Here is a 22,607-nt window from a genome sequence, read left to right on the forward strand (position 1 = left end):
CAATTTCTTGGTTCTTCAGCTCCTGCCTGGCTCAGCAAATGTTCCACAGTAGCTGGTATATGCAACCCACCCCTAAAGGTCAAGGGAACTGAAAAGCAGAAGAGCAAGGCTGACAAGCCCAGTTTCTCAGAAGGAAATATTTAATAGGGACTTAGGAATGGAAGCCATGTCTCAGGGAGTTCTAAGAGGGTGGAAACCCGCACCCGCCCATCAGAAAGTATTCTTTCTATAGCATGCTTTTAGAGTAAAGTCATGTCCAGCCAGTCTGGTCTTAGACTTTCTTGCCAAAACTCTGGAAAACTGGGGAGGCTGGGCACAGTGGCTCACACCTGTAATCCCAACACTTTGGGAGGCCAAGGCGGGCAAATCACTTGAGGTCAAGAGTTTGAAACCAGCCTGGCCAACATGGTGAAACCCTGTCTCTACTAAAAATGCAAAAATTAGCCAGGTGTGGATGGCAGGCACCTGTAATCCCAGCTACTCTGGAGGCTGCGGCAGGAGAATTGCTTGAACCCGGGAGGTAGAGGTTGCAGTGAGCCAAGATCATACCACTGCACTCCAGCCTGGGTGACAGAGAGAGACTCTGAAAGAAAGAAAAAGAGAGAGAGAGAGAGAGAGAGAGAGAGAGAAAGAAAAGAAAGAGAAAGAAAGAAAGAAAGAAAGAAAGAAAGAAAGAAAGAAAGAAAGAAAGAAAGAAAGAAAGAAAGAAAGAAAGAAAGAAAGAAAGAAAGAAAGAAAGAAAACTGGGCAGGTTAAATAAGCATTATTATTAAGGTTACCTATACTACAGGAACTGTTTAAAAATCTTGCTGCAAAACACCTCGGTATGCAGGAGTCAAACATTGATCATGATGGTGGGCTTGCTTCAAGATGGCACCGTTTTTGCCATAAACTGGCTGTTTTCTTACAGGTATATAGAACACACTTTACCTTTTTAAACGTTAAATTAAATAAAATAGTGAAACTCCTCAATTTCTGGATGATCCCACAACCATGCACTCAGGTGAATTCCCCGACCCTCTTCAATACATTACACCCAGAAAATTTAAGAAGCACGGTCAGGACTTTGGATACATTTACTGCAGAAGGGAACCAGAGCATGGAATCATGGGAATCCACCTCCCAGGGCCCAACACTTTCATCCTGAGCTTGCACATGAAACAATAATGAACGAGATTTGTTACCTAAAGGGAATGGGTAGGCACATGGTGGAAAGGAGGGGACAGGAAGTAGGGATGAGCAGGGAGGAACACTTTTATTCTTTTGGTATAGTTTTACCTCTTTTAGAAGCATAGTAATGTTTCACATATTCCAAAAATAGATATGGAAAAGTGACGAAGTGGGTGACAAAATAAATACATTAAAATAAACTAGGCTTGGGGGAACCCAAAATGGAACATAAATAGAAACAAAGGAACCTAAGCATATTACAAATGAATAACATAACCATGCTAACGGGCATGAGGAAGAAAATAACTAATCTAAGTAACTTTGGGAAACAGTTATTTTCACTGGATACTATAAGACAAAAAGCAAAAATGACTGTACACAAATATTTTTATTTTTTAAATAGAGATGGGGTCTCCCTATGTTGCCCAGGCTAATCTTGAACTCCTGGGCTCAAGTGATCCTCCCCCCTCGGCCTCCCAAAGTGCTCGGATTACAGGCATGAGCCACCATGCCCAGGCAAATGTTGTAATTTAGTTAGTGATTTTTTTTTTTTTTTTACACAGGGTTATGGTTAGGAATTCTGAGACTACTTTATGTGTAGATGAGGATTGAGCAACTGAGTAAAATAGAGATAATGAGAGCCATGTTTCTCACTGCCTGAGAAAGGCCTTACAAATCTGGAAAGGAGGTAGCACTAGAATAATCCTGAGACCTTGGACTGGAATCAGAGATGTCAGTATGAACTCAAGGTACATTCTGTGAAACAACCTGCCTATGTCCTTCAAAAAAGGCCAGTGTCATAAAAGATGAAGAAAGGACAGATTAAGGGAGACTGAAGAGATGAGACAGGTAAATGCAAAGCATAATCTGGACTGGATCCAGGAACAGAAAAAAAGTTTTCTTTTGCTGTAAAGAGCATTATTGGGACTATTGGCACATTTTGAAAAGGTTTTGATTTTGTTTTTGTTTTGTTTTGTTTTGTTGAGACAGTTTCACTCTTGTCACCCAGGTGGAGTGCAATGGCGTGATCTCAGCTCATTGCAACCACTCTGCTTCCCAGGTTCAAGCGATTCTCCTGCCTCAGCCTCCCGAGCAGCTGGGATCACAGGCCCCCACCACCACACCCAGCTAATTTTTGCATTTTTAGTAGAGATGGGATTTCACCATGTTGGCCAGGCTGGTCTCGAACTCCGACCTCAAGTGATCCACCCGCCTCGGCCTCTCATAGTGCTGGGATTACAGGCACAAACCACTGCACCCGGCCTGAAAAGGTTTAAAGATTAGATAATTGTGCTGTACCAATGTTAATTTCTTGATTTTGATTATTATATTGTGGTTATATAAGGCAATGTCCTGTTTTCTCTGTTTTTCTTTAGCAAAAACACACTAGTATTTAGGGACATTTACTGTTTTTTTTTTTTCGTTTGTTTGTTTGTTTGTTTTTTGAGACAGAGTCTCACTCTGTTGCCCGGACTGGAGTACAGAGGCGTGATCTCGGCTTACTGCATCCTCCACCTCCCAGGTTCAAGCAATCCCCCCGCCTCAGTCTCCTGAGTAGCTGGGACCACAGGTGTGTGCCACCACACCTGGTTAATTTTTTGTATTTTTGATAGAGATGGGATTTTGCCATGTTGCCCAGGCTGGTCTCGAACTCCTTAGTTTAAGTGATCATCCCACCCTGACCTCCCAAAGTGCTGCAATTATAGGCCTAAGCCACCTTGCCAGGCTGACTTTTATATTTAAATGACTCAGAAAAAAATTATGTATGTGTGTATATATATATACACACACACACACATAATATACACACATATATATGTACATATATGTTATATACATGTAAAGAAAATGGGATAAAATAATCACATTTGGAGAATCTGGATGAAGGGTACATGAGAGTTCTTGGTACTATTTTTGCAACTTTTTCTGTAAGTTCGAAATTATTTCCAAATAAAGCATTAAAATAAATGCAGATTATTGGACCTCATCCTTGACTTATTGGATCAGAAGCTCTGGGCCTAGAGTCCAGGAGTATGCATGAAGGGCATTACTTACTGCATCAAACATTTTTGTAAAGATTATTTTATTTTTTATTATTATTTTTTTTACATTTTTTGTAGAGATGGGACCTCGCTATGTTGCCCAGGCTGGTCTCCAATTCCTGGGCTCACGCTATCCTCCTGCCTTGGGATCTCAAAGTGTTGGAATTATGGGCCTGAGCCACTGTGCTCTGCCTAATCATTTTATTTTAAAAAATTCCTGTGGACGTGTCTAGAGAGAAGCATCAAAAAATTATTGAGAAGGGCTTTGATCATCATGAAAATTCTTAACTTCCAGGGGTCCTGTCATACATGGTTTCCCACATATTTGAGAGAAATCTTAAAGATGTACATAGCTACTGTATTAGTCTGTCAGGTTGCAATAACAAAATGCCGTAGACTAGATGGCTTAAACAATAGAAATTTATTTTCTCACAGTTCTGGAGGCTGGAAAGTCCAAGATCAAGGTTCCAGAAAGGTTTGGTTTCTGGTGAAGCCTCTCTTTCTGGCTTGCCAATGGCTGCCTTCATGCTGTGTAGTCACATGGCAGAGAGAAAATCTCTTGTGTCTCTTACACTTGTCTCCCATCAGGGTTCCACCTTCTGACATCGTTAACCTTAATCATCTCCTTATAGGCCGTATCTCCCATGCAGTCATGTAGGGTGTTAGGACTTCAACATACAAATTTTGAGGGAACACAATTCAGTCCACAGCAGCTACTGTATAACACTAATTAAGTCTAGACATGATTGTGGCTTTAGTTAGGACTACACAGCAGATTATGTGTCCTCTCTTCTCCACATTGAATCTGGGCCTTGGGTCACATTTCTGCCATCTACGGCCTTCAGATCTGAGCCTTGGTCTTGGTCCTCTGTTAACTCTTCCACCTTCACTGCCACTCAGCACCTGGTTCTCTGTTCAATTTTCAATCTCTCTCTCTCTTTTTTTTTTTTTTTTTTTTTTTGAGATGGAATTTCACTCTGTCACCCAGGCTGGAGTGCAGTGGTGTGATCTCAGCTCACTGCAACCTCCCCGTCCAGGGTACAAGTGATTCTTATGCCTCAGCCTCCTGAGTACCTAGCATTACAGGCATGTGCCACCACGCCTGGCTAATTTTTGTATTTTTAATAGAGATGGGGTTTCATCATGTTGGCCAAGCTGGTCTCGAACTCCTGACCTCAAGTGACCTGTCTCGGCCTCCCAAAGTGCTGGGATTACAGGCTTGAGCCACTGTGCCCAGCCTGTTCAGTTTTCTCTTTATGCCTACTTCTGTTAATGCTTCCGGCCCTAATGCCCTACTTGTTGGGGCATCTAACTGAGGTCTTTGTTAACTATTTTCATCATCAACTCATTTCTATCATGAAAACCAAACCTGACTTCTTTTTATTTTTTCCTCCGTCAATGCCTCTTCTGATCTGTGAATTAAATCCAGGTTTCTTAACACCATTAGTTTTCCCACTCTGATTGATACATTAAACCTAGAGCTCAGTTATAGATTTTAGCATTAATGTTCCCATTTTTTGACATTGAATCTGGCTGGCTGTTAAATTTCTTTTTTTAGGGGTCTTGCTCTGTCACCCAGGCTGAAGTGCAGCAGCACAATCATAGCCCACTGCAGCCTCGAACTCCTGGGCTCAAGCGATCCTTCTGCCTCAGCTTCTGGAGTAGCTGAGACTACAGGCATGTACCACCACACCCAGCTAATTATTTATTTTTTTATTTGTAGAGATGGGTTCTTGCTGTGTTGCCCAGGCTGGTCTTGAACTCCTGGGCTCAAGTGATCCTCCTGCTTCAGCCTCCCAAAGTGCTGGGATTATAGGTGTGAGCCACTGCACCCAGCCCTGTTAAGTCTTTAATCATCAATGACCCTCAGATTTTTTGTTTTGTTTTGTTTTGTTTTTTGAGATGGAGTCTCGCTCTGTCACCAGGCAGGAGTGCAGTGGCACGATCTCGGCTCACTGCAACCTCTGCCTCCAATTCTCCTGCCTCAGCCTCCTGAGTAGCTGGGACTACAGGCATGCACCACCATGCCCAGCTAATTTTTGTATTTTTAGTAGAGACAGGATTTCAGCATGTTGGCCAGGATGATCTTGATCTCTTGACCTTGTGTTCCACCCACCTTGGCCTTCCAAAGTGTTGGGATTACAGGCATGAGCCACCACACCCAACCGACCCTCAGTTTTAACCTCAAACCTGTTAATTATTCCACCATCAATGTGTCTATATTCTAGATCTTAAACATGGGTCTCTGTTAACATTTTTTTTTTTTTAACCACCAGTGCTCCTGGGGCTTTGATCCAGGGTTCAGGGTCTCTGTTGAGATTCCATCAGTTTCCTTTGTTTTAACTTTGCACTCAGGCCCGTGATGCAATTCTGACATAACAGCCTGGACCCCTCATCTATGCCCATCTTATGTGAATTTAAAGCTGATTCGAACCATTGATAGCTTTCTCTTGTTAATACCCCATGCTTTAACCAAATCTTCCACCCCCATTGGCCCTCTGGTTTGACTTAAACATTGAGCATTGTGGTAGACAGGTTAATAGTCCCCAAAAGATGTCCCTCTCCCAACCCCTAGAACCTGTGAATATGTTACCTTACATGGCAAAAGGAACTTTGCAGATGTGATTAAGAATTTTAAGATGAGATTTTCCTGTATTATCTAGATGAGCCCAATGTAATCAAGGATCCTTACAAGAGGGAGGGAGCACTTTGGGAGGCTGAGTTGGGAGGATTGCTTGAGGCCAGCAGATGGAATCCAGCCTGGTCAACCTAGCAAGACCCTGTCTCTACAAAAGGTTAAAAAACGGCTGGGCGCAGTGGCTCACGCCTGTAATCCCAGCATTCTGGGAGGCCGAGGTGGGCTGATCATAAGGTCAGGAGATCAAGACCATCCTGGCTAACATGGTGAAACCCCATCTCTACTAAAAACACACAAAATTATCCGGGCATTCAGGTGGGTGCCTGTAGTCCCAGCTACTCGGGAGGCTGAGGCAGGAGAATGGCGTGAACCCAGGAGGCGGAGCTTGCAGTGAGCCGAGATCGCACCACTGCACTCCAGCCTGGGTGACAGAGCGAGACTCCATTTAAAAAAAAAAAAAAGTTAAAAAATTAGCTGGGCATGGTGGTGTCTGCCTGTAGTCCTAGCTACTCCAGAGGCGGAGGTGAGAGGATCACTTGAGCCCTGAAGTTAAAGGTTACAGTAAGCTCTGATCACACCACAGCACTCCAGCCTGGGTGACAGAGCAAGATCCTGTCTCTATTATTTAAAAAAACAAAAAAACAGGGAAGGAGAGGGTTTGAGTTAGAGAAGGAGAGAGAAGGAGATGTGATGATGTGATGATGGAAGCAGAAGGTTACTGTCAGAGAGCGATGTGAAGATGTTACACTGTCAGCTTTGAAGATGGAGGAAAGGACCACGAGTCAAGGAATACAGGGAGTGCCCAGTGAAACACATATCATACTTCTGACCTGCAGGACTGTAAGATAATAAATTTGTGTTGTTTTGATCAAGTAAGTCTGTGATAATTTGCTAGAGCAGCAATAGGAAATGAATACAGGCATCTTTGAAATATTCGACCATTGATGCCCATCTTGCCTATACTCAAACCAAGTCCTTCTTAACTCTTCCACCATCCCTATCCCTCTGACCTCACCTCAAACCCCAGCCATTGTTAGCAATTCCACCATCAAAGTCTCTTATCTGTGCTCTCCAACTTGGGCTTCTATTAATTCTTCCAATCTAAATCAACCCTTGATTTTACCTTGAACTGGGAATCTGTTATCCATTCCACTATTACTGGGTTTGGATCTAGAGACAGAATTCAGGGCTTTGAGGGTGGAAAATTAATAATCCCGGGTCTGTGTATTAAGCTTGAGGGTCTGTTCACTTTTCCATTACCAGGGCAATTTACATGTGAATCGTTTTGCATGTCTGTTAACTCCTTCCCCATTACTGTGCCTCAGGTCTTGCTCACTGCAACCTCCGCCTCCCAGGTTCTAGTGATTCTCATGGCTCTGCCATCCAAGCAGCTGGGATTACAGGCATGTGCCACTGCGTCTGGGTAATTTTCGTATTTTTAGTAGAGACAGGGTTTCGCCATGTTGGCCATGCTGGTATCAAAGTCCTGGCTTCAAGTGATCTGCCCGCCTCGAACTTCCAAAGTGCTGGGATTACAGGAGTGAGCCACTACACTCTGCATCCCTCAGATCTTTATACTGACTGCAGACTTCAGTTAAGTCCTCTCCATCTATGATCTTTTGGTATGTACAGAAAATCAAAGCTGTACTAACTTTTTAGCTACTTGTGCCCCTTCTCCTGTATCCGCCAACCCCAGTCCTCAGTTAACATTTATTTTTATAGAGATGGAGTCTCACTATGTTGCCCAGGCTGGTCTTGATCTCCTGGGCTCACATGATCCTCCGGCCTCAGCCGCCAAAGTGCTGGGATTACAGGTGTGAGCCACTGTGCCCAGACCTCAGTTAACATTTTTATAATGAATGCCATTTGGTTTGACTTTGAAGTCAGACCTTGATTAATTCTTCCACCATCATTATCCCTTTGGTATAGGCTGTGAATTCTGGGCCTCTGTTAACCGCATCACCTTTAATGGGTCTCTGGTCTGTGGTTCAGACTTGAGTCTAAGTTAACCTTCCATTCAAGTCCTCTCTGAAATAACTTCGGAATTGGGTTACTATTCCACCACCAGTGCCCCTCTGATTTGATCTTTAGGCAGGGTATTTGTTCATGTTTTCTCCATCCATACACCCTGATAGAAGTATTGAATCTTAGGACTTTCTTAACTATTGCAACCATCAGAGTTCCTGTTTTGTATAGAACATGAACCTCTGTTAACTCTGCAATCCTGTTCCAGGCTGACTTCCAATCCAGCCCTTTGTTAAACTCTTCTAAAACCAATGTCCCTTAGGTTTTACCTCGAACCTCTGACTCTATGAACTCTTTTAGTTTTGATATGGGCTGCAAAAGGCCATATAAGCCTACTTGAACTAAGGTGAGCAGAAGTCCAGGCTGTAAATGACAGGTGAAGGCAGGCCCTTCCGTGTTCAAAGGAGCCAATGGAGGACCGGTGGGCAGTGAGTGACAGACGGGGACGGGTCCTGACGCCTAGGAGGAACAATAGGAAGGCGGGAGGGCGCCGAGGCCAGGTGGGGAGAGGTGGGCGAGTATGTGTGAGTCCCCTGAATGGCTGTATGATGTCAAAGGTCTCTTCCCTTTCTCCAGACGTTTTAGGAATCCGCTTCTGCAGAGGAATCTCCCGGGGGGTGCTCTGTCCGGCCTTCCCACTTTCCCCCCTTCCCACTCTGCCATATCGCCACGCCTATGCTCAGGCCGTGCCTCTTCTGGTGGCCGGGAACGCCCACTCACCCGCCCGGGACAGTCGCGGCCCTTCCAAGCCTCACACTGCTTTCGTAGGATCAATTTCGAATACCCAAACTCGGAGATATCACGAGGACTCCCCCGGGCCCCCAAACGCACCTCTTCTCTGGCTGGAATGGGAGCCTCCGGAAGCAGTGCGAGACCACGGCCAGCGACAGAGGTCCTGGCGCTGGCGGAATGACGCCATTTTTATTACTGGTAGAGCTCGGCTTCGCGGCTTCGCGGCTGTTTCGGAGCCAGCGAAAGATAAGCTCCCGCGTCACCCTGACATCTCCCCGGGAGGACTGGAAGGGGAAATGGCCTTTTGGGGGATGTTGAACGCATTTGGGCAGGCGGGAAGCCAAGCCCGGCTTGAGAGCAGAGCCGGGGTGAGGGGCCTGGCTGAACGCTGCGGGTCTATGTGATCAGTGACGGATGGGGACAAGTGGAGGGCCTAAGGAGGGGATTGAGTGACGTGGAGAACAGTGATAGGGGAGTCTGTGGGACCAGGGGTAACAGTATGTGGGTTACGCGAATGGGAGTTTGTGGGGTGACGGGGGATCTGTGCGGTGCTTGATGATGTCTGTAAGGGTGAGTGATGGGGCTTCTATGGGATGGGTGAAGGGAGTCTGGGGTGAGTGATGGTTGGTCTGTAGGGTGAGGGATGCTGGTCCGTGGGGTGAATGGATAGGGGGATCTGGGGTGAGGGATGAGGGTCTATGGGGACAAGAATGGGAGTGTGTGGGGTCAGTGTTGACGTTCTGTGGGGTCCATGATGGGTGACTCTTTCAGATCAATAATATGTCCATGAATAAACAAAAATCTCTGCCCTTGTGGTGTCCACATTCTCATGGAGGAGTCCGACTCGGTGGTTTGATTCGTATTTCCCTCATGACCAATAAGTTTGAGCACATTTTCTTATAAGGATTGATCACTGGGAGATCCTCTTTTGTGAGGGGCCTGTCTTTTGTTCATTTTTCTGTTAGACTCTCTGCTTTTTTCTTAATGATTTGTAGGAATTTTTTCTTTTCTTTTTTTTTTTTTTTTTTTTTTGAGACGAAGTCTCGCTCTGTCGCCCAGGCTGGAGGGCGTGGAGCAATCATGGTTCCCTGCAACCTCTGCCTCCTGGGTTTTAGCAATTATCCTACCTCAGCCTCCCTAGTAGCTGGAATTACAGGTGCCCGCCACCACGCCTGGCTAATTTTTTTGTATTTGTAGTAGAGACGGGGTTTCACCATGTTGGCCAAGCTGGTCCCAAACTCTTGACCTCAGGTGATACACCCATCTCGGCCTCCCAAAGTGCTGGGATTACAGGCGTGAGCTACTGTGCCCAGCCAGGAATTGTTTTTATATATTCTGATGCCACTCCTTTAGTAGTGGTATGTGTTTTGCAAATCTTCCAATTTTTGGCTTCTCTTTTCATTTTATGGCTTTAAATATGAAGATTTTAAGCTAATTTCGAACTGTAAAGCACATTCTCAGTTAAAAAACAGACAATGTCCTGTGGAATTTAGGAGGATAACTAATTTTTTAGGGCACCCAGAAGCAAATGGTGTTGAATCTCTGAAAATTTTAGTGCCAGGACAGCTTGGGAGGAGTTCTTTACTTTTTGTTCTTCTATCACCTCATTCTAAATCACTGGCAGTGTGATCTTAGACAACTCATGAAACCGCTCCAGGCCTCAGTTTCCCCACTGCGAAATGAGGATAATAGCAGGGCCTACCCTGTGAGGCTTGGGATGAGAAGTGAGTTAATACCTGAATGTTACCTATTCACCGTAGTTTTGCAGCACTGATTTTGTATATATTTCATGGATCTTCCTTGAACTCAAGGTTACTGCTGCTCATGTAATACCAAAATCTGGTGAAGGAAATTAAATACCAAGGAATAAGGTTTTGTCAGCTAGGGTTGCTTTGGAGGGTCACAAACCATTGTAATATCTAAGAATTTTTCTTTCTTTTTTTTGACCACCAAGGACTAATTTTTGCCTCCTTGGGGGCAGTATCACCCCCACTGAGAATGTGTGATCTACATGGTTGTTTTTCTTTTCCTTTTTTTTTTTTTTTCCTTTGACAGAGTCTCGCTGTGTTGCCCAGGCTGGAGTGCAGTGGTGTGATCTCAGCTCACTGCAACCTCCGCCTCTCGGGTTCAAGTGACTCTCTTGCCTCAGCCTGCCAAGTAGTCGGGAATACAGGTGTGCACCACCACGTCCGGCTAATTTTGTTTATTTTTTGTAGAAATGAGGTCTCACTATGTTGCTCAGGCTGACCTCGAACTTCTGGACTCAAGCAGTCCTCCTGCCTTGGCCTCCCAAAGTACTGGGATGACAGGTGTGAGCCACCACCCCGGCCTGTTATTCTGTTATTAAACAATTAGGAACACATTCTTGTGTTCTGCCTCTTCTTCATTTTGCAGTGATGTTTCCATGCCTTTAACTTAATTTCCATAGTACTACTTAGATTATTTCTATGGTAATACTTAAATATAAACCTTTCTTATGGAAATTTTCAAGCATCCACAAAAATAGAGGGAATTGTATAATGGACCCCCATTATGTCCACCACCCAGTCTCATCAGTCATCAACTCATGGCCAATCTTGTTTTATCTAGACCAGGGGCTAGAAAACTGGGCAGTGGGCCAAATCTGACATGCTGCTTTTTTAAAAAAATACAGCCAGGAATTAAGAATGGTTTTTTCACACTTTTTATCCTTGGAAAAAAATCAAATGGAGAATATTTTGTGACCCATGAAAATGATATAAAACTCAAATATCTGTGCCCAAAAATGATGTTTAATTGGAACACAGTCAGTGAGCACCTTTAGTTTATGTATTGTCTAGGGCTATTTTCAACCTGCAATGGCAGGGCTGAGTAGTTACAGCAGAAACCACAGACCCCACAAAATCGAAAACATTTACCATATGACCCTTTTACAGAAAAGTTCGCCAAGTCCTCATCTAGGCCACCCTCTCACTTCTTCCTCCCAGAATGCCCTTCCTTTCTTCTTTCTTCCTCCCTCCCTCCCTCCCTCCCTGCCTTCCTGCCTTCCTTCCTGCCTTCCCTCCTGCCTTCCTTCCTGCCTTTACTTGCCTTTCTTTCCTCTTTCCTCACTCACTCGTAGTCCAGGCTGAAGTGCAGTGGCTCAATCTCGGCTCACTGCAAACTCCATCTCCTGGGTTCAAGTGATTCTCATGTCTCAGTCTCCCTAGTAGCTGAGATTACAGGCACCCACCACTATGCCTGGCTAATTTTTAGTAGAGGGGAATTTTGCCATGTTGGCCAGGTTGGTCTCGAACTCCTGGGCTCAAGCCATCTGCCTGCTTCAGCCTCCCAAAGTGCTGGGATTACAGGTGTGTGCCACCATGCCAGGCTAATTTTTTTGTAGAGATGGGTCTCCCTATGTTACCCAGGCTAGTCTCGAACGCCTGGTCTCAAGCAATTTGCCCTCCTCCACCTCCCAACATGCTGGGATTACAAGCACGCACCACCATGCCTGGCTGATTTTTGTATTTTTTAGTAGAGACGGGTTTTCGCTATGTTGCCCAGGCTGGTCTCCAATTCCTGAGCTCAGGCAATCCACCCGCCTTGGCCTCCCAAAGTGCTGGCCCACCGCACCCAGCCTGTATGTAATTCAATGACTTTTTACATGTGTAGTCTTTATTATTTTGAAACAAATCCCAGACATATCTTTTCATCCATACACGCTTCATTATGTAAAAGATAAGGCCTTAAAGGTCGATGCTGTTACCTTAAGGTAAAATAATTAACAATAATATCTTCAGATAATCAATGGTTAAATTCCTTAATGTTATCAAATATCTAGTCAGGGTTCAAACTTTCACGATTATCTCTAAAATTTCTTTTGTCTATTCAAGTAAAGACCCAGACAAGACCATATTTTACATTTGCTGGCGGTGTTTCCTGAGCCTCTTTTAATCATCTAGAGTGTTGCTTTTAAGGGCTGCCTGCCTTTCAAGCCTTTGGAGGTTCTATAATTTATTTTCCCAGTCTTTAGTGCTGCGCATTTATATTATTTTCAATAATATGGTGTTAAAGACAAAACTGTGTTGAAGGTTTCTGTGGTTAAATATCTGCACGTATTCATGATTATTACCTTAGGACAAAGTTCTGGAAATGGAATTACCAAGTCAGATGAGAAACACAAGTCATCAATGAATTAACAAGCAACACATTGTCACATCCAGCTATTGAAGAGTGGTTAATTCAGCTTGATCTCCTAGACTCTTCTGCACCCCACCCCGCCCCCAATTGCTTTCCAAAGAGAAACAGAAAATGATTGAGTCCCAGGTAAGTTATTTGTTTGCCACTTGGTTTTCCCACAACAAAATGGGAAAGGGCAATTCGTTGAAAATAAGGATTAGAGAAATTTAGAAAGAATAGATGATCAACAGGCAAAATTGTTGTGAAGATACACAGATCATCTGGCCTTCATAGAAACGTAACTAAACATTTTGACTATGAGCCTCCTGGCAGCTCCAGTGAAAAGGGTAACATAGCATGATCAATTACGTGATTTGCATTCTCCACAAAAAGAAATCAGTCCAGCTCCTTAGCAAGTCAAGATTTCTGAGACTTTAACCTAAGGAATTTTGTTACTGAGTTTTCCTGAAGGCCAGTGGTTTTCAGTTCAGGGTGGTATTGTCAGTAGTTGTTCTAAAGAGAATGTTTTTAGTTAAAGTTCTCGGGCAGGGGCTTGGAGAGTGGGATAGTTTCCTTGTTTTCCATGGCTCCTTTGCTGTCATCTCAGAGTTTGTGGGGTCTCAACCCAACTCAAGACCAGTTCCTTCTCTGCTCTTCCAATTTTAGTCTGGTTTTTTTTTCCGCCTCCCTGAAAAGGTAATCTATACGTGGGGCAAAGAATATAAGCAATATAGTTTAAAAAAAAAAAGAAGTGAAATATCTCCAATCTCACTTCTTCCTCCTTCCCTGACATAACTAGGATTATCTGGTTTGAGGAGTATCTCTTTTCTTCATGCATTTATAACTCCATCTATATGTGTAGATGGATGTGTAAATGTGTGAAAATGATCTCATTATTGTCACGTATTTTTTCTTTACCACACAAAAAAATACACACACTGTTTCTGTTCTATTCTGCTACTTTCTTTTCTTGCCTAATATAAAATATACTCATAAATGTAGTTTTAATACCTTTTATTTGGAAAATTTTAATTTTGAACATATACGAAAGTAGAGATTTTAGTGAACCCTTTTGTAATTATCCATCTGCAAATATTATCAACTGATAGCCAAGCTTGTTTTATCTATCTTTTATCCCCACCTACTCCTATTATCATCATCATGATCTAGCCAATCCCTTGTTAATATTTTGTTTAGGGTTTATACTACTATGTTCATAAGACATAAGGGCCTGTAATTTTACTTTCTGGTATTGTTTCTGCCACATTTTGGCATCATGTTACGTTGGCCTCATGTTGGAAAGTATTCTCTTTATATTCTCTGGGAAAATTGGGGTAATATTGGTATTATTTCCTCCTTAATTTTTTTTTTTTTTTTTTTTTTTTGAGATGGAGTTTCACTCTTGTCGCCCAAGCTGGAGTGCAGTGGCACGATCTCGGCTCATTGCAACCTCTGCCTCCCAGGTTCAAGAGATTCTCCTGCCTCAGTCTCCCAAGTACCTGAGATTACAAGTGCCCACCACCACGCCTAGCTAACTTTTGTGTTTTTAGTACAGATGGGGTTTCACCATGTTGGGCAGGCTGGTCTCAAATTCCTGGCCTCAGGTGATCCACCCACCTCGGCCTCCCAAAGTGTTGGGATTACAGGCATGAGCCACTGCGCCCAGCCTATTTCCTTCTTAAATGTTTGGAGGAGCTCCCCAGTGAAGCCATCACTGGGGAGTTTTCTTTGTGGGAAGGTTTTAAATTATATATTCAATTTATTTAAAAGATATACTACCATTCAAATTTTCTATTTCTTTTTATGTCCGATTTGGTAAATTGTAATTTTCAGTTTGTTCAGTTCCTCTAAGTCAAGGCTCAGCAAATTTTTTTCTGTAGAGGTACAGATCGAAATATCTGAGGCTTTGTGGGCCATACGGTCCCTGTTGCAACTATTCAAATCTGCTGTTTTAGGTAGAAAGCAGCTATCGACAATATGTAAACCAATGAGTCTGGCCATGATTCAATAACAGTTTATTTATGGACGCTGAAGGTTGAATTTCATATAATTTTCATGTGTCACAAAATATTATTCTTCTTTTGACTTTTTTTTCAATCATTAAAAATGTAAAAACCAGGCCAGGTGCAGCTGTTCACGCCTATAATCCCAGCACTTTGGGAGGCCAAGGTGGGCGGATTGCTTGAGCTCAGGAGTTCTAGGCCAGCCTGGGCAACATGGCGAAACCCCATCTCTACAAAAACATACAAAAATTAGCCAGGCATGGTGGCATGCGCCTGTGGTGCCAGCTACTCAGGAGGCTGATGCAGGAGAATCACTTGAGCCTGGGAGGAGGAGGTTGCAGTGAGTCAAGATTGTTTCACTGTACTCCAGCTTGGGTGGTAGAGCAAGACTGTCTCAAAAGAAAACGTGTAAAACCACTTTAGCTTGTGGACCATTGAAAAACACATTATGGGCTAAATTTGGCCTGCAGGCCATAGTTTGCTATGTCCTGATCTACATTGTCCACTGATCTACGTTGTCAAATTAATGTCCATTAAATGTCCATTTAATGTTTGCAGGATACCAGAACCTTGTTGATGGGCTGTAAAAAAGTTATTTCTAGTTTTTCTTTTATATACAATAGTAATAATAATAAGAATAATCATAGCTACTGTTTACCCAGTGCTTATCATGTACCAGGCACTGCTATTATAAAATACCATGGAATTAACTCATTTAATTTATCCAGGAACCCTCTGTGCTAGGTACCATTGTTATTCCCATTTTTCAGATGAAGAAAACGAGGCACAGAGATCACACAGCTAGTACATGACCTAACCAGACCTCTCAAGCAGTGAAGTCACAAATAAAACAACTTTATAAAGACATCTTTTTATATTTGTGAAGTATTTGTGTAGGCCACATTCTTAGACATGAGTGTGCTAGGTCAGAGGCACACATGCTTAAAATTTAAAGAATATTTTTCAAATCGTACATATATATTTTTTGAGACAGAGTCTCACTCTGTCCCCCAGGTTGGAGTGCAGTGGCGTGATCTCAGCTCACTGCAACCTCCACCTCCCAGGTTCAAGCGATTCTCCTGCCTCAGCCTCCCGAGTAACTGGGATTACAGGTGCCTGCCACCACGCCCGGCTAATTTTTGCATTTTTAGCAGATACTGGGTTTCACCATGTTGGGCAAACTGGTCTCGAACTCCTGACCTCGGGTGATCTGCCCACCTCAGCCTCCCAAAGTGCTGGGATTACAGGTGTGAGCCACCCTGCCTGGTCCAAATTGTATTTCGATCCTGTGTAATCAGCTAACACATGTGGCCACAAATTGTTTACAAGAAAGTCCACCTGTTTCCCAAGGTTCCACTTCCCTCCTGCCACCATTAGCCATCATCTGTATTTTTCATTCTTGTTTTTATGATTAAGCATTATATTTCATTTTCATTTGCTTTTCTGTAGGGATTAAATAAGCTTCAGTATCTTTTCACATATTTATTTTCCATTTTGTATTTCTCTGTGAATCCCTCTTTCTTTGTCTTTGCTTATGGTTTCCCAGAAGCTTTTTGTATACGAGTGATTTTGAAGTGCACATTGCAAACTTTTTTTTTTTTTTTTTTTTTTTTTGCCAGGTAGTGATTTTTCTCTCAATCTTTTTGTCTGTCCCCCCTCACTAGAATATAAACTCCTTCAGGGAAGGTATTTTTGCCAGGTTTTTTTTCCTGCTGTATCCCCAGTTCCTAGAATAGTGCTTGGTATTCACTAGGTACTCAATAACTGCTTGCTGAGTGAATGAATGCTTATTATCACTTAACAGTATATCTTAGATATTGTGGCATATCAATTAATGTAGAGCTTCCTTGTTGCTTGCTTGCTTATTTGCTTTCCTTTTTTTTTTCAGGGTTTCACTTCAGTTGCCCAGGCTAAAGTGCAGTGGCACTATCTTGGCTCACTGCAGCCTTGACCTCCCAGGCTCAGGTGATCCTCTCACCTCAGCCTCCCTAGTAGCTGGGCCTATAAGTGTGTGCCACCACACCCAGCTAATTTTTTGTATTTTTTGTAGAGACAGGGTTTTGCCATGTTGCCCCGGCTGGTTTTTTGTTTGTTTGTTGTTTTGTTTTGTTTTGTTTTGAGACAGAGTCTCAGTCTGTCACCCAGGCTCGAGTGCAGTGGCACAGTCTCGACTCACTGCATCCTCTGCCTCCCGGGTTCAAGCAATTCTCCTGCCTCAGCCGCCTGAGTAGCTGGGACTACAGGCATGCACCACCATGCCCGGCTAATTTTTGTATTTTTAGTAGAGACGGGATTTCGCCATTTTGGCCAGGCTGGTCTCGAACTCCTGACCTCAAGTGATCCACCTGCCCCTGCCTCCCAAAGGGCTGGGATTACAGGTGTGAGCCACCACATCTGGCCCCTTCCTTGTTACTATTTATAATTGCATATAGTATTCCCTTATGGAGATCGTAGCATAATTTATTCATCCAATCTCCCATGAGATGGTTTCCATTCTTTTGCTATTATAAATAGTACTATAAAGCAGTGTCTTCACACATGTCATTTGCTCACATATGTGAATGTTTATGTTTATGTAGAATAACTTCTAGAAACCAAATTGCAAGTCAGAGGGATGTGTACATTACAACTTTTGAAAGATATTGCCAAATTAATTGCCTTCAAAATATACCATACACCACAGACAATTTGAGTATGCCTGTTTTTTGACATCTTTACTAACTTACACTAAGTCACTGTGACTTATCCCCAGTCATAGCATTTGACCAGTGACTAATCAAATGCCCATCTTTGATAATATGTAAGGGAAAAATTGTGTCTTGTTTTAGCTTGCATTTATCTTCATGTGAGTGAAGTTGAGCATCTTTTTACGTGTTTAAAAAACATTTGCATTTTCCTTTCTGTGAAATGATGGCCATGTCCCTTGACCACTGTATTAGTCTGTTCTCATGCCACTATAAGGAAATACCCAAGACTGGGTAATTTATAAAGGAAAGAAGTTTAATTGACTCACAGTTCCACAGGGCTGGGGAAGCCTCAGGAAACTTACAATCATGGTGGAAGGGGAAGCAAGGAAGCAAGGACCTTCTTCACATGGTGGCAGGAGAGAGAAATGCCAGCAAGGGAAATGCCAGACACTTATAAAACCATTAGATCCTGTGAGAACTCACTCACTATTACGAGAACAGCATGGGGGAAAGTGCCTCCATGATTCAGTCACCTCCTTCACTTGACAAGTGGGGATTGCAATTCAAGATGAGATTTGGATGGGGACACAGAGCCAAACCATATCAACCATTTTTTAAAAAGTTGTTGGTCGTTTTCTTCTTGCTTTGCAGGAGTTCTCTCTATACATGGAATAAATTAACTCCTTGTCCATCCTATCTGTTTTGTGTACATTTTTTCCCTAGTTAGTCATATCCTTTGGGTTTGTTTGATATATTTTGCCACGTAATACATAAAGTAGTCACATTTATCAGTGTTTTCATTTGTGGCATCTGGGCTTTGGGGCATGCTTAGAAGAGTCTTCTCCACTCAAAGATTATTTTTTAAAACCTGTCCTGTCTTTATTTTATAGTTTCTCTTTTTCATTTAAATTTTTGTCCTGAATTTATTTTTGTATGTAGTGTGAGGTAGGGGATTCAGTTACTTTTTTTTTCTGATAGCTCTCCAGTTTTGAATAATCTGTTTTTCCATACCTGTTTAAAATGCTACCTTTATTATATATTAAATTTCACATTTTTATTTGTATCTATTTCTAGACTGTCTGTTCTGTTCCATTAACTATGCTTGCTAATGGCAGGGTTTTACATTGTTTCTCTCATAAAGTATGCTGGGCAAAGTGCAAAGTAGGCATCCTACATGTATTGCTATGGTAAAAATGACCAGAATGAGCAGATTATACAAGAATGTGCTGTTATAGGAACCAGTGACATTTGAGGATGTGGCTGTGGACTTCACCAAGGAAGAGTGGCAGCGGTTGAATCCTGCTCAGAAGACCCTACATAGGGATGTGATGCTGGAGACCTATAGTCACCTGGTCTCCGTGGGTAAGGGCAGATTCCCTGTGTACCAATGAATCAAATCCTCCTCATCCTTCTTTTAGAGCTGTCAATACCATGACCTTTATGATATTCCTTTAATAGAGTGTGTTCTTTTATAGTTTTGATTTTTCATGTTTATACTTTTGTTATATCTAGAATTTATTTTTATGTTATGGTGTGAGTTAAGGATTCAACTTTGCTGGGAGGCCCCTGCAAGTGCTTCTCTTCATGAATTTCTGAGCTGCCAAGTCCAAAGCCACTACAATTTTCTCTTAACAGGGTGTTCAGGTATAAAACCAGATGTAATATTTAAGTTGGAACATGGAAAGGACCCATGGATCATAGAGAGTGAGTTGTCAAGGTGGATCTACTCAGGTAAGTGAGAAGTGGGTAGATGGTCAAGAGGGCATCTTCTTCTTCCTTGACATCTCTGACATCTGTTACCTTTTTTCTTCCTTAAAATTTATCAGGCCTCCTTTATAACATTCACTCTACAACAGCCACCTTCCTAGTACCTCTGTTCATTGCCAAATGTTGTGTGTGTGTGTGTGTGTGTGTCTATTTGATTTTGCCTCTTTCTTCTTCCTTCAGACAGAGTGAAAGGCCTTGAATCTTCCCAGCAGATCATTTCTGGAGAACTTTTATTTCAAAGGGAGATACTAGAAAGAGCCCCAAAGGATAATTCATTGTACTCTGTTTTAAAAATCTGGCAGATAGATAGATATCAAGGAAATCAAGACAGAGTTTTGAGGCAAGTCACAGTCATCAGTCATGAAACATTGACTGATGAGACGGGTTCCAAGTATAGTGCATTTGGGAAAATGTTCAATCAGTGCACAGACCTTGCTCCTTCAAGTCAAAAATTCCATAAGCTTGATTCATGTGAAAATAGCTTGAAGTCCAATTCAGACTTACTAAATTATAACAGGAGCTATGCAAGAAAGAATCCCATTGAGAGATTTGGATGTGGGAGACCACCTAGGTATAATGCTTCCTGTTCTGTGCCTGAGAAGGAAGGCTTCATTCATACTGGAATGGAGCCCTATGGAGACAGTCAAAGTGAAAAAGTTCTCAGTCATAAGCAAGCCCATGTTCAGTATAAGAAAGTTCAAGCCAGAGAGAAACCCAATGTTTGTAGTATGTGTGGGAAAGGTTTTATCAAGAAGTCACAGCTCATTATACATCAAAGAATTCATACGGGAGAGAAACCATATATATGTGGAGATTGTAGGAAAGCCTTCAGTGAGAAATCACACCTCATTGTGCATCAGAGAATTCACACTGGGGAGAAACCCTATGAATGTACTGAGTGTGGAAGAGCATTCTCCCAGAAGTCACCTTTCATTGTTCATCAGAGAGTCCATACTGGAGAGAAACCCTATGAATGTTTTGAGTGTCCAAAAGCTTTCTCCCAGAAGTCACATCTAATTATACATCAGAGAGTTCATACCAGAGAGAAGTCCTTTGAATGCAGTGAATGTGGGAAAGCCTTCTGTGCAATGTCTCATCTTTTTATACACCGGATAACTCATACTGGGGAGAAGCCCTATGAATGTACCGAATGTGGGAAGACCTTCCCTCGGAAAACACAGCTCATTATACATCAGAGAACGCATACTGGAGAGAAGCCCTATAAGTGTAATGAATGTGGGAAAACTTTCTGCCAACAGTCCCACCTCATAGGACATCAAAGAATTCATACAGGAGAAAAACCTTATGTGTGTACTGACTGTGGGAAGGCCTTTTCCCAGAAGTCACACCTCACTGGTCATCAAAGACTTCATACTGGAGAGAAACCTTACATGTGTACTGAATGTGGAAAATCCTTCTCTCAGAAATCACCTCTTATCATACACCAGAGAATTCATACAGGGGAGAAACCTTATGAGTGTGGTGAATGTGGCAAAACCTTCTCCCAGAAATCACCCCTCATTATTCATCAGCGAGTTCACAAAGGGGAGAAACCCTATGAGTGTACCGAGTGTGGGAGGGCGTTTTCCCTGAAGTCACATCTCATTCTACATCAGAGAGGTCATACTGGAGAGAAACCCTATGAATGTAGTGAATGTGGAAAGGCCTTCTGTGGGAAGTCTCCACTCATTATACATCAGAAAACCCATCCTAGGGAGAAACCCCCTGAATGTGCTGAGTCTGGGATGACTTTTTTCCGGAAATCACAGATGATTACATATCAGAGAAGACACACTGGGGAGAAACCCTCCAGATGCAGTGACTGTGGGAAGGCCTTCTGCTAGCATGTACACTTCACTGGGCATCAGAATCCATATAGTAAAGACACCTTGTATATGTGCTGATTGTGGGAAGGTCTATTCCCAGAAGTCAGTCCTCACTGTGCATGGGAAAACTCACATTGAACAGAAATAGTGACAACTTCTCAGCTGTAGAATAGACTCATATGTTCCCCAGTATATATGATTACCCTTCCACAGAATGATCTGGTTAGGCCCTCAGAATATTTTCAACACCACAAATATGGAATCGATTTGCTCACCCTCAAAACTATCTTGGCCCCCTTCACAGGATAAATGTATCTGGAAGAATTAGCACTACTTTGGTGTTGTCTGGTCCTAAAATGCTTTATAGAATTCTCTTGTGAATTTATTTGGGCATGGCGCATTATTTGAAGGGTATCTCTTTGTCATCTTTCTCTATTTCTTCCATCATATTTTTCTGTTTAGATTATATATGCATTTATGTATTTATTTATTTTGAGATGGAATCTCACTCTTACCCAGGTTGGAGTGCAGTGGTGCGATCTTGGCTCACTGCAACCTCCACCTCCTAGGTTCGAGCGATTGTCCTGCCTCACCTTCTTGAGTAGCTGGAATTATCGGCATGCAACACCAGGCCTGGCTAATTTTTGTATTTTTAGTAAAGATGGGGTTTCACCATGTTGGCAAGGCTGGTCTCCAACTACTGACCTCAGGTGATCTGCCCACCTCGGCTTTCCAAAGTGCTGGGATTACAGGCATGAGCCACAGCACCCGGCCTATATATGCATTTAGATTGAGATATTGATATATCAATATATAGATGTAGAAATATGGACTCTTTGTAATTTTTAAAAATCATGTATTTCCTCAAGGTTCTTAATATATTTGTATAATTTTGGGTAAAGTAGTCTCATGATTAATTTCCTTTATATCTGGGGTTATTTCTCCAACATAGTTCTCATAGAGTGTATTTGTGATTTTTCCCTCAATTAGGTAAATAAATGCTAATATTTTATTTATTTTACTCTTCCTCACCTGTATTGCAGTTCATGCATTTTGCCATGTTTCTATTTTCTAATTATTCATTTATGCTTTTATTTCACTAAAATCCTTCCATCTGCTTTTAAATTTTTTTTCTTTTTCTAACTTCTTTAATGTGTAATTCAATTAATCTCACCCTTTCTGATTTATTATAGGTATATTTGGATTATGTATCTTAATCTGAGAACTACTTTAGACATTGTGGTCCAATCTGAGAGCACTCTGTTTTTCAGTAGGTAAATCCTATTGTTCAGCCCAATTTTGTTTGTTGGTATAACAAATCTATTTGGTCTTAGGACTCCCAGCATATTTCCTGTTGTGCATCCTGTTTTTGTTGCTTTATTGTCTTTTGACCCTTCATCATGTGGTCCTGATTTCATTTGTACCATTTTAGATGTGTTACTTTTGTTCCAGGGTGTAACAAAGGGAGAGAGTCTCCCAAAGGGTTTTCAGGAAGCTAAGGATAATCCTGATATTCTTAATCTTGATAGTCCATAATACCTGGAAGGTGAGAGTTTAAGCTGCAAAGAAGCATGATG

The 22,607-nt window shown here is 42.3% G+C and overlaps 1 protein-coding gene across 4 annotated transcripts; it reads left to right on the forward strand.

The window, feature by feature from the left end:
• The first annotated feature begins 8,570 nt into the window (after positions 1-8,570).
• ZNF630 (zinc finger protein 630) lies at positions 8,571-21,399 on the forward strand. 4 transcript variants are annotated; one of them, XM_025372847.1, is made up of 5 exons: positions 8,571-8,975; positions 12,706-12,894; positions 18,673-18,799; positions 19,073-19,168; positions 19,385-21,399. In XM_025372847.1, the coding sequence occupies exons 2-5, from the start codon at positions 12,880-12,882 to the stop codon at positions 21,046-21,048; spliced, it is 1,902 nt and encodes a 633-aa protein (XP_025228632.1). In that variant the 5' UTR covers positions 8,571-8,975; positions 12,706-12,879; the 3' UTR covers positions 21,049-21,399. The 4 variants fall into 4 exon arrangements, with proteins under 4 accessions (XP_025228632.1, XP_025228634.1, XP_025228635.1 ...); XM_025372849.1 differs by having other exon boundaries at positions 8,599-8,767; positions 18,715-18,799; XM_025372850.1 differs by having other exon boundaries at positions 8,805-8,975; positions 19,389-21,399.
• Positions 21,400-22,607: the final 1,208 nt, after the last annotated feature.

The sequence above is a fragment of the Theropithecus gelada genome, chromosome X (assembly GCF_003255815.1).
Source record: "Theropithecus gelada isolate Dixy chromosome X, Tgel_1.0, whole genome shotgun sequence".
Lineage (NCBI taxonomy): Eukaryota > Metazoa > Chordata > Mammalia > Primates > Cercopithecidae > Theropithecus > Theropithecus gelada.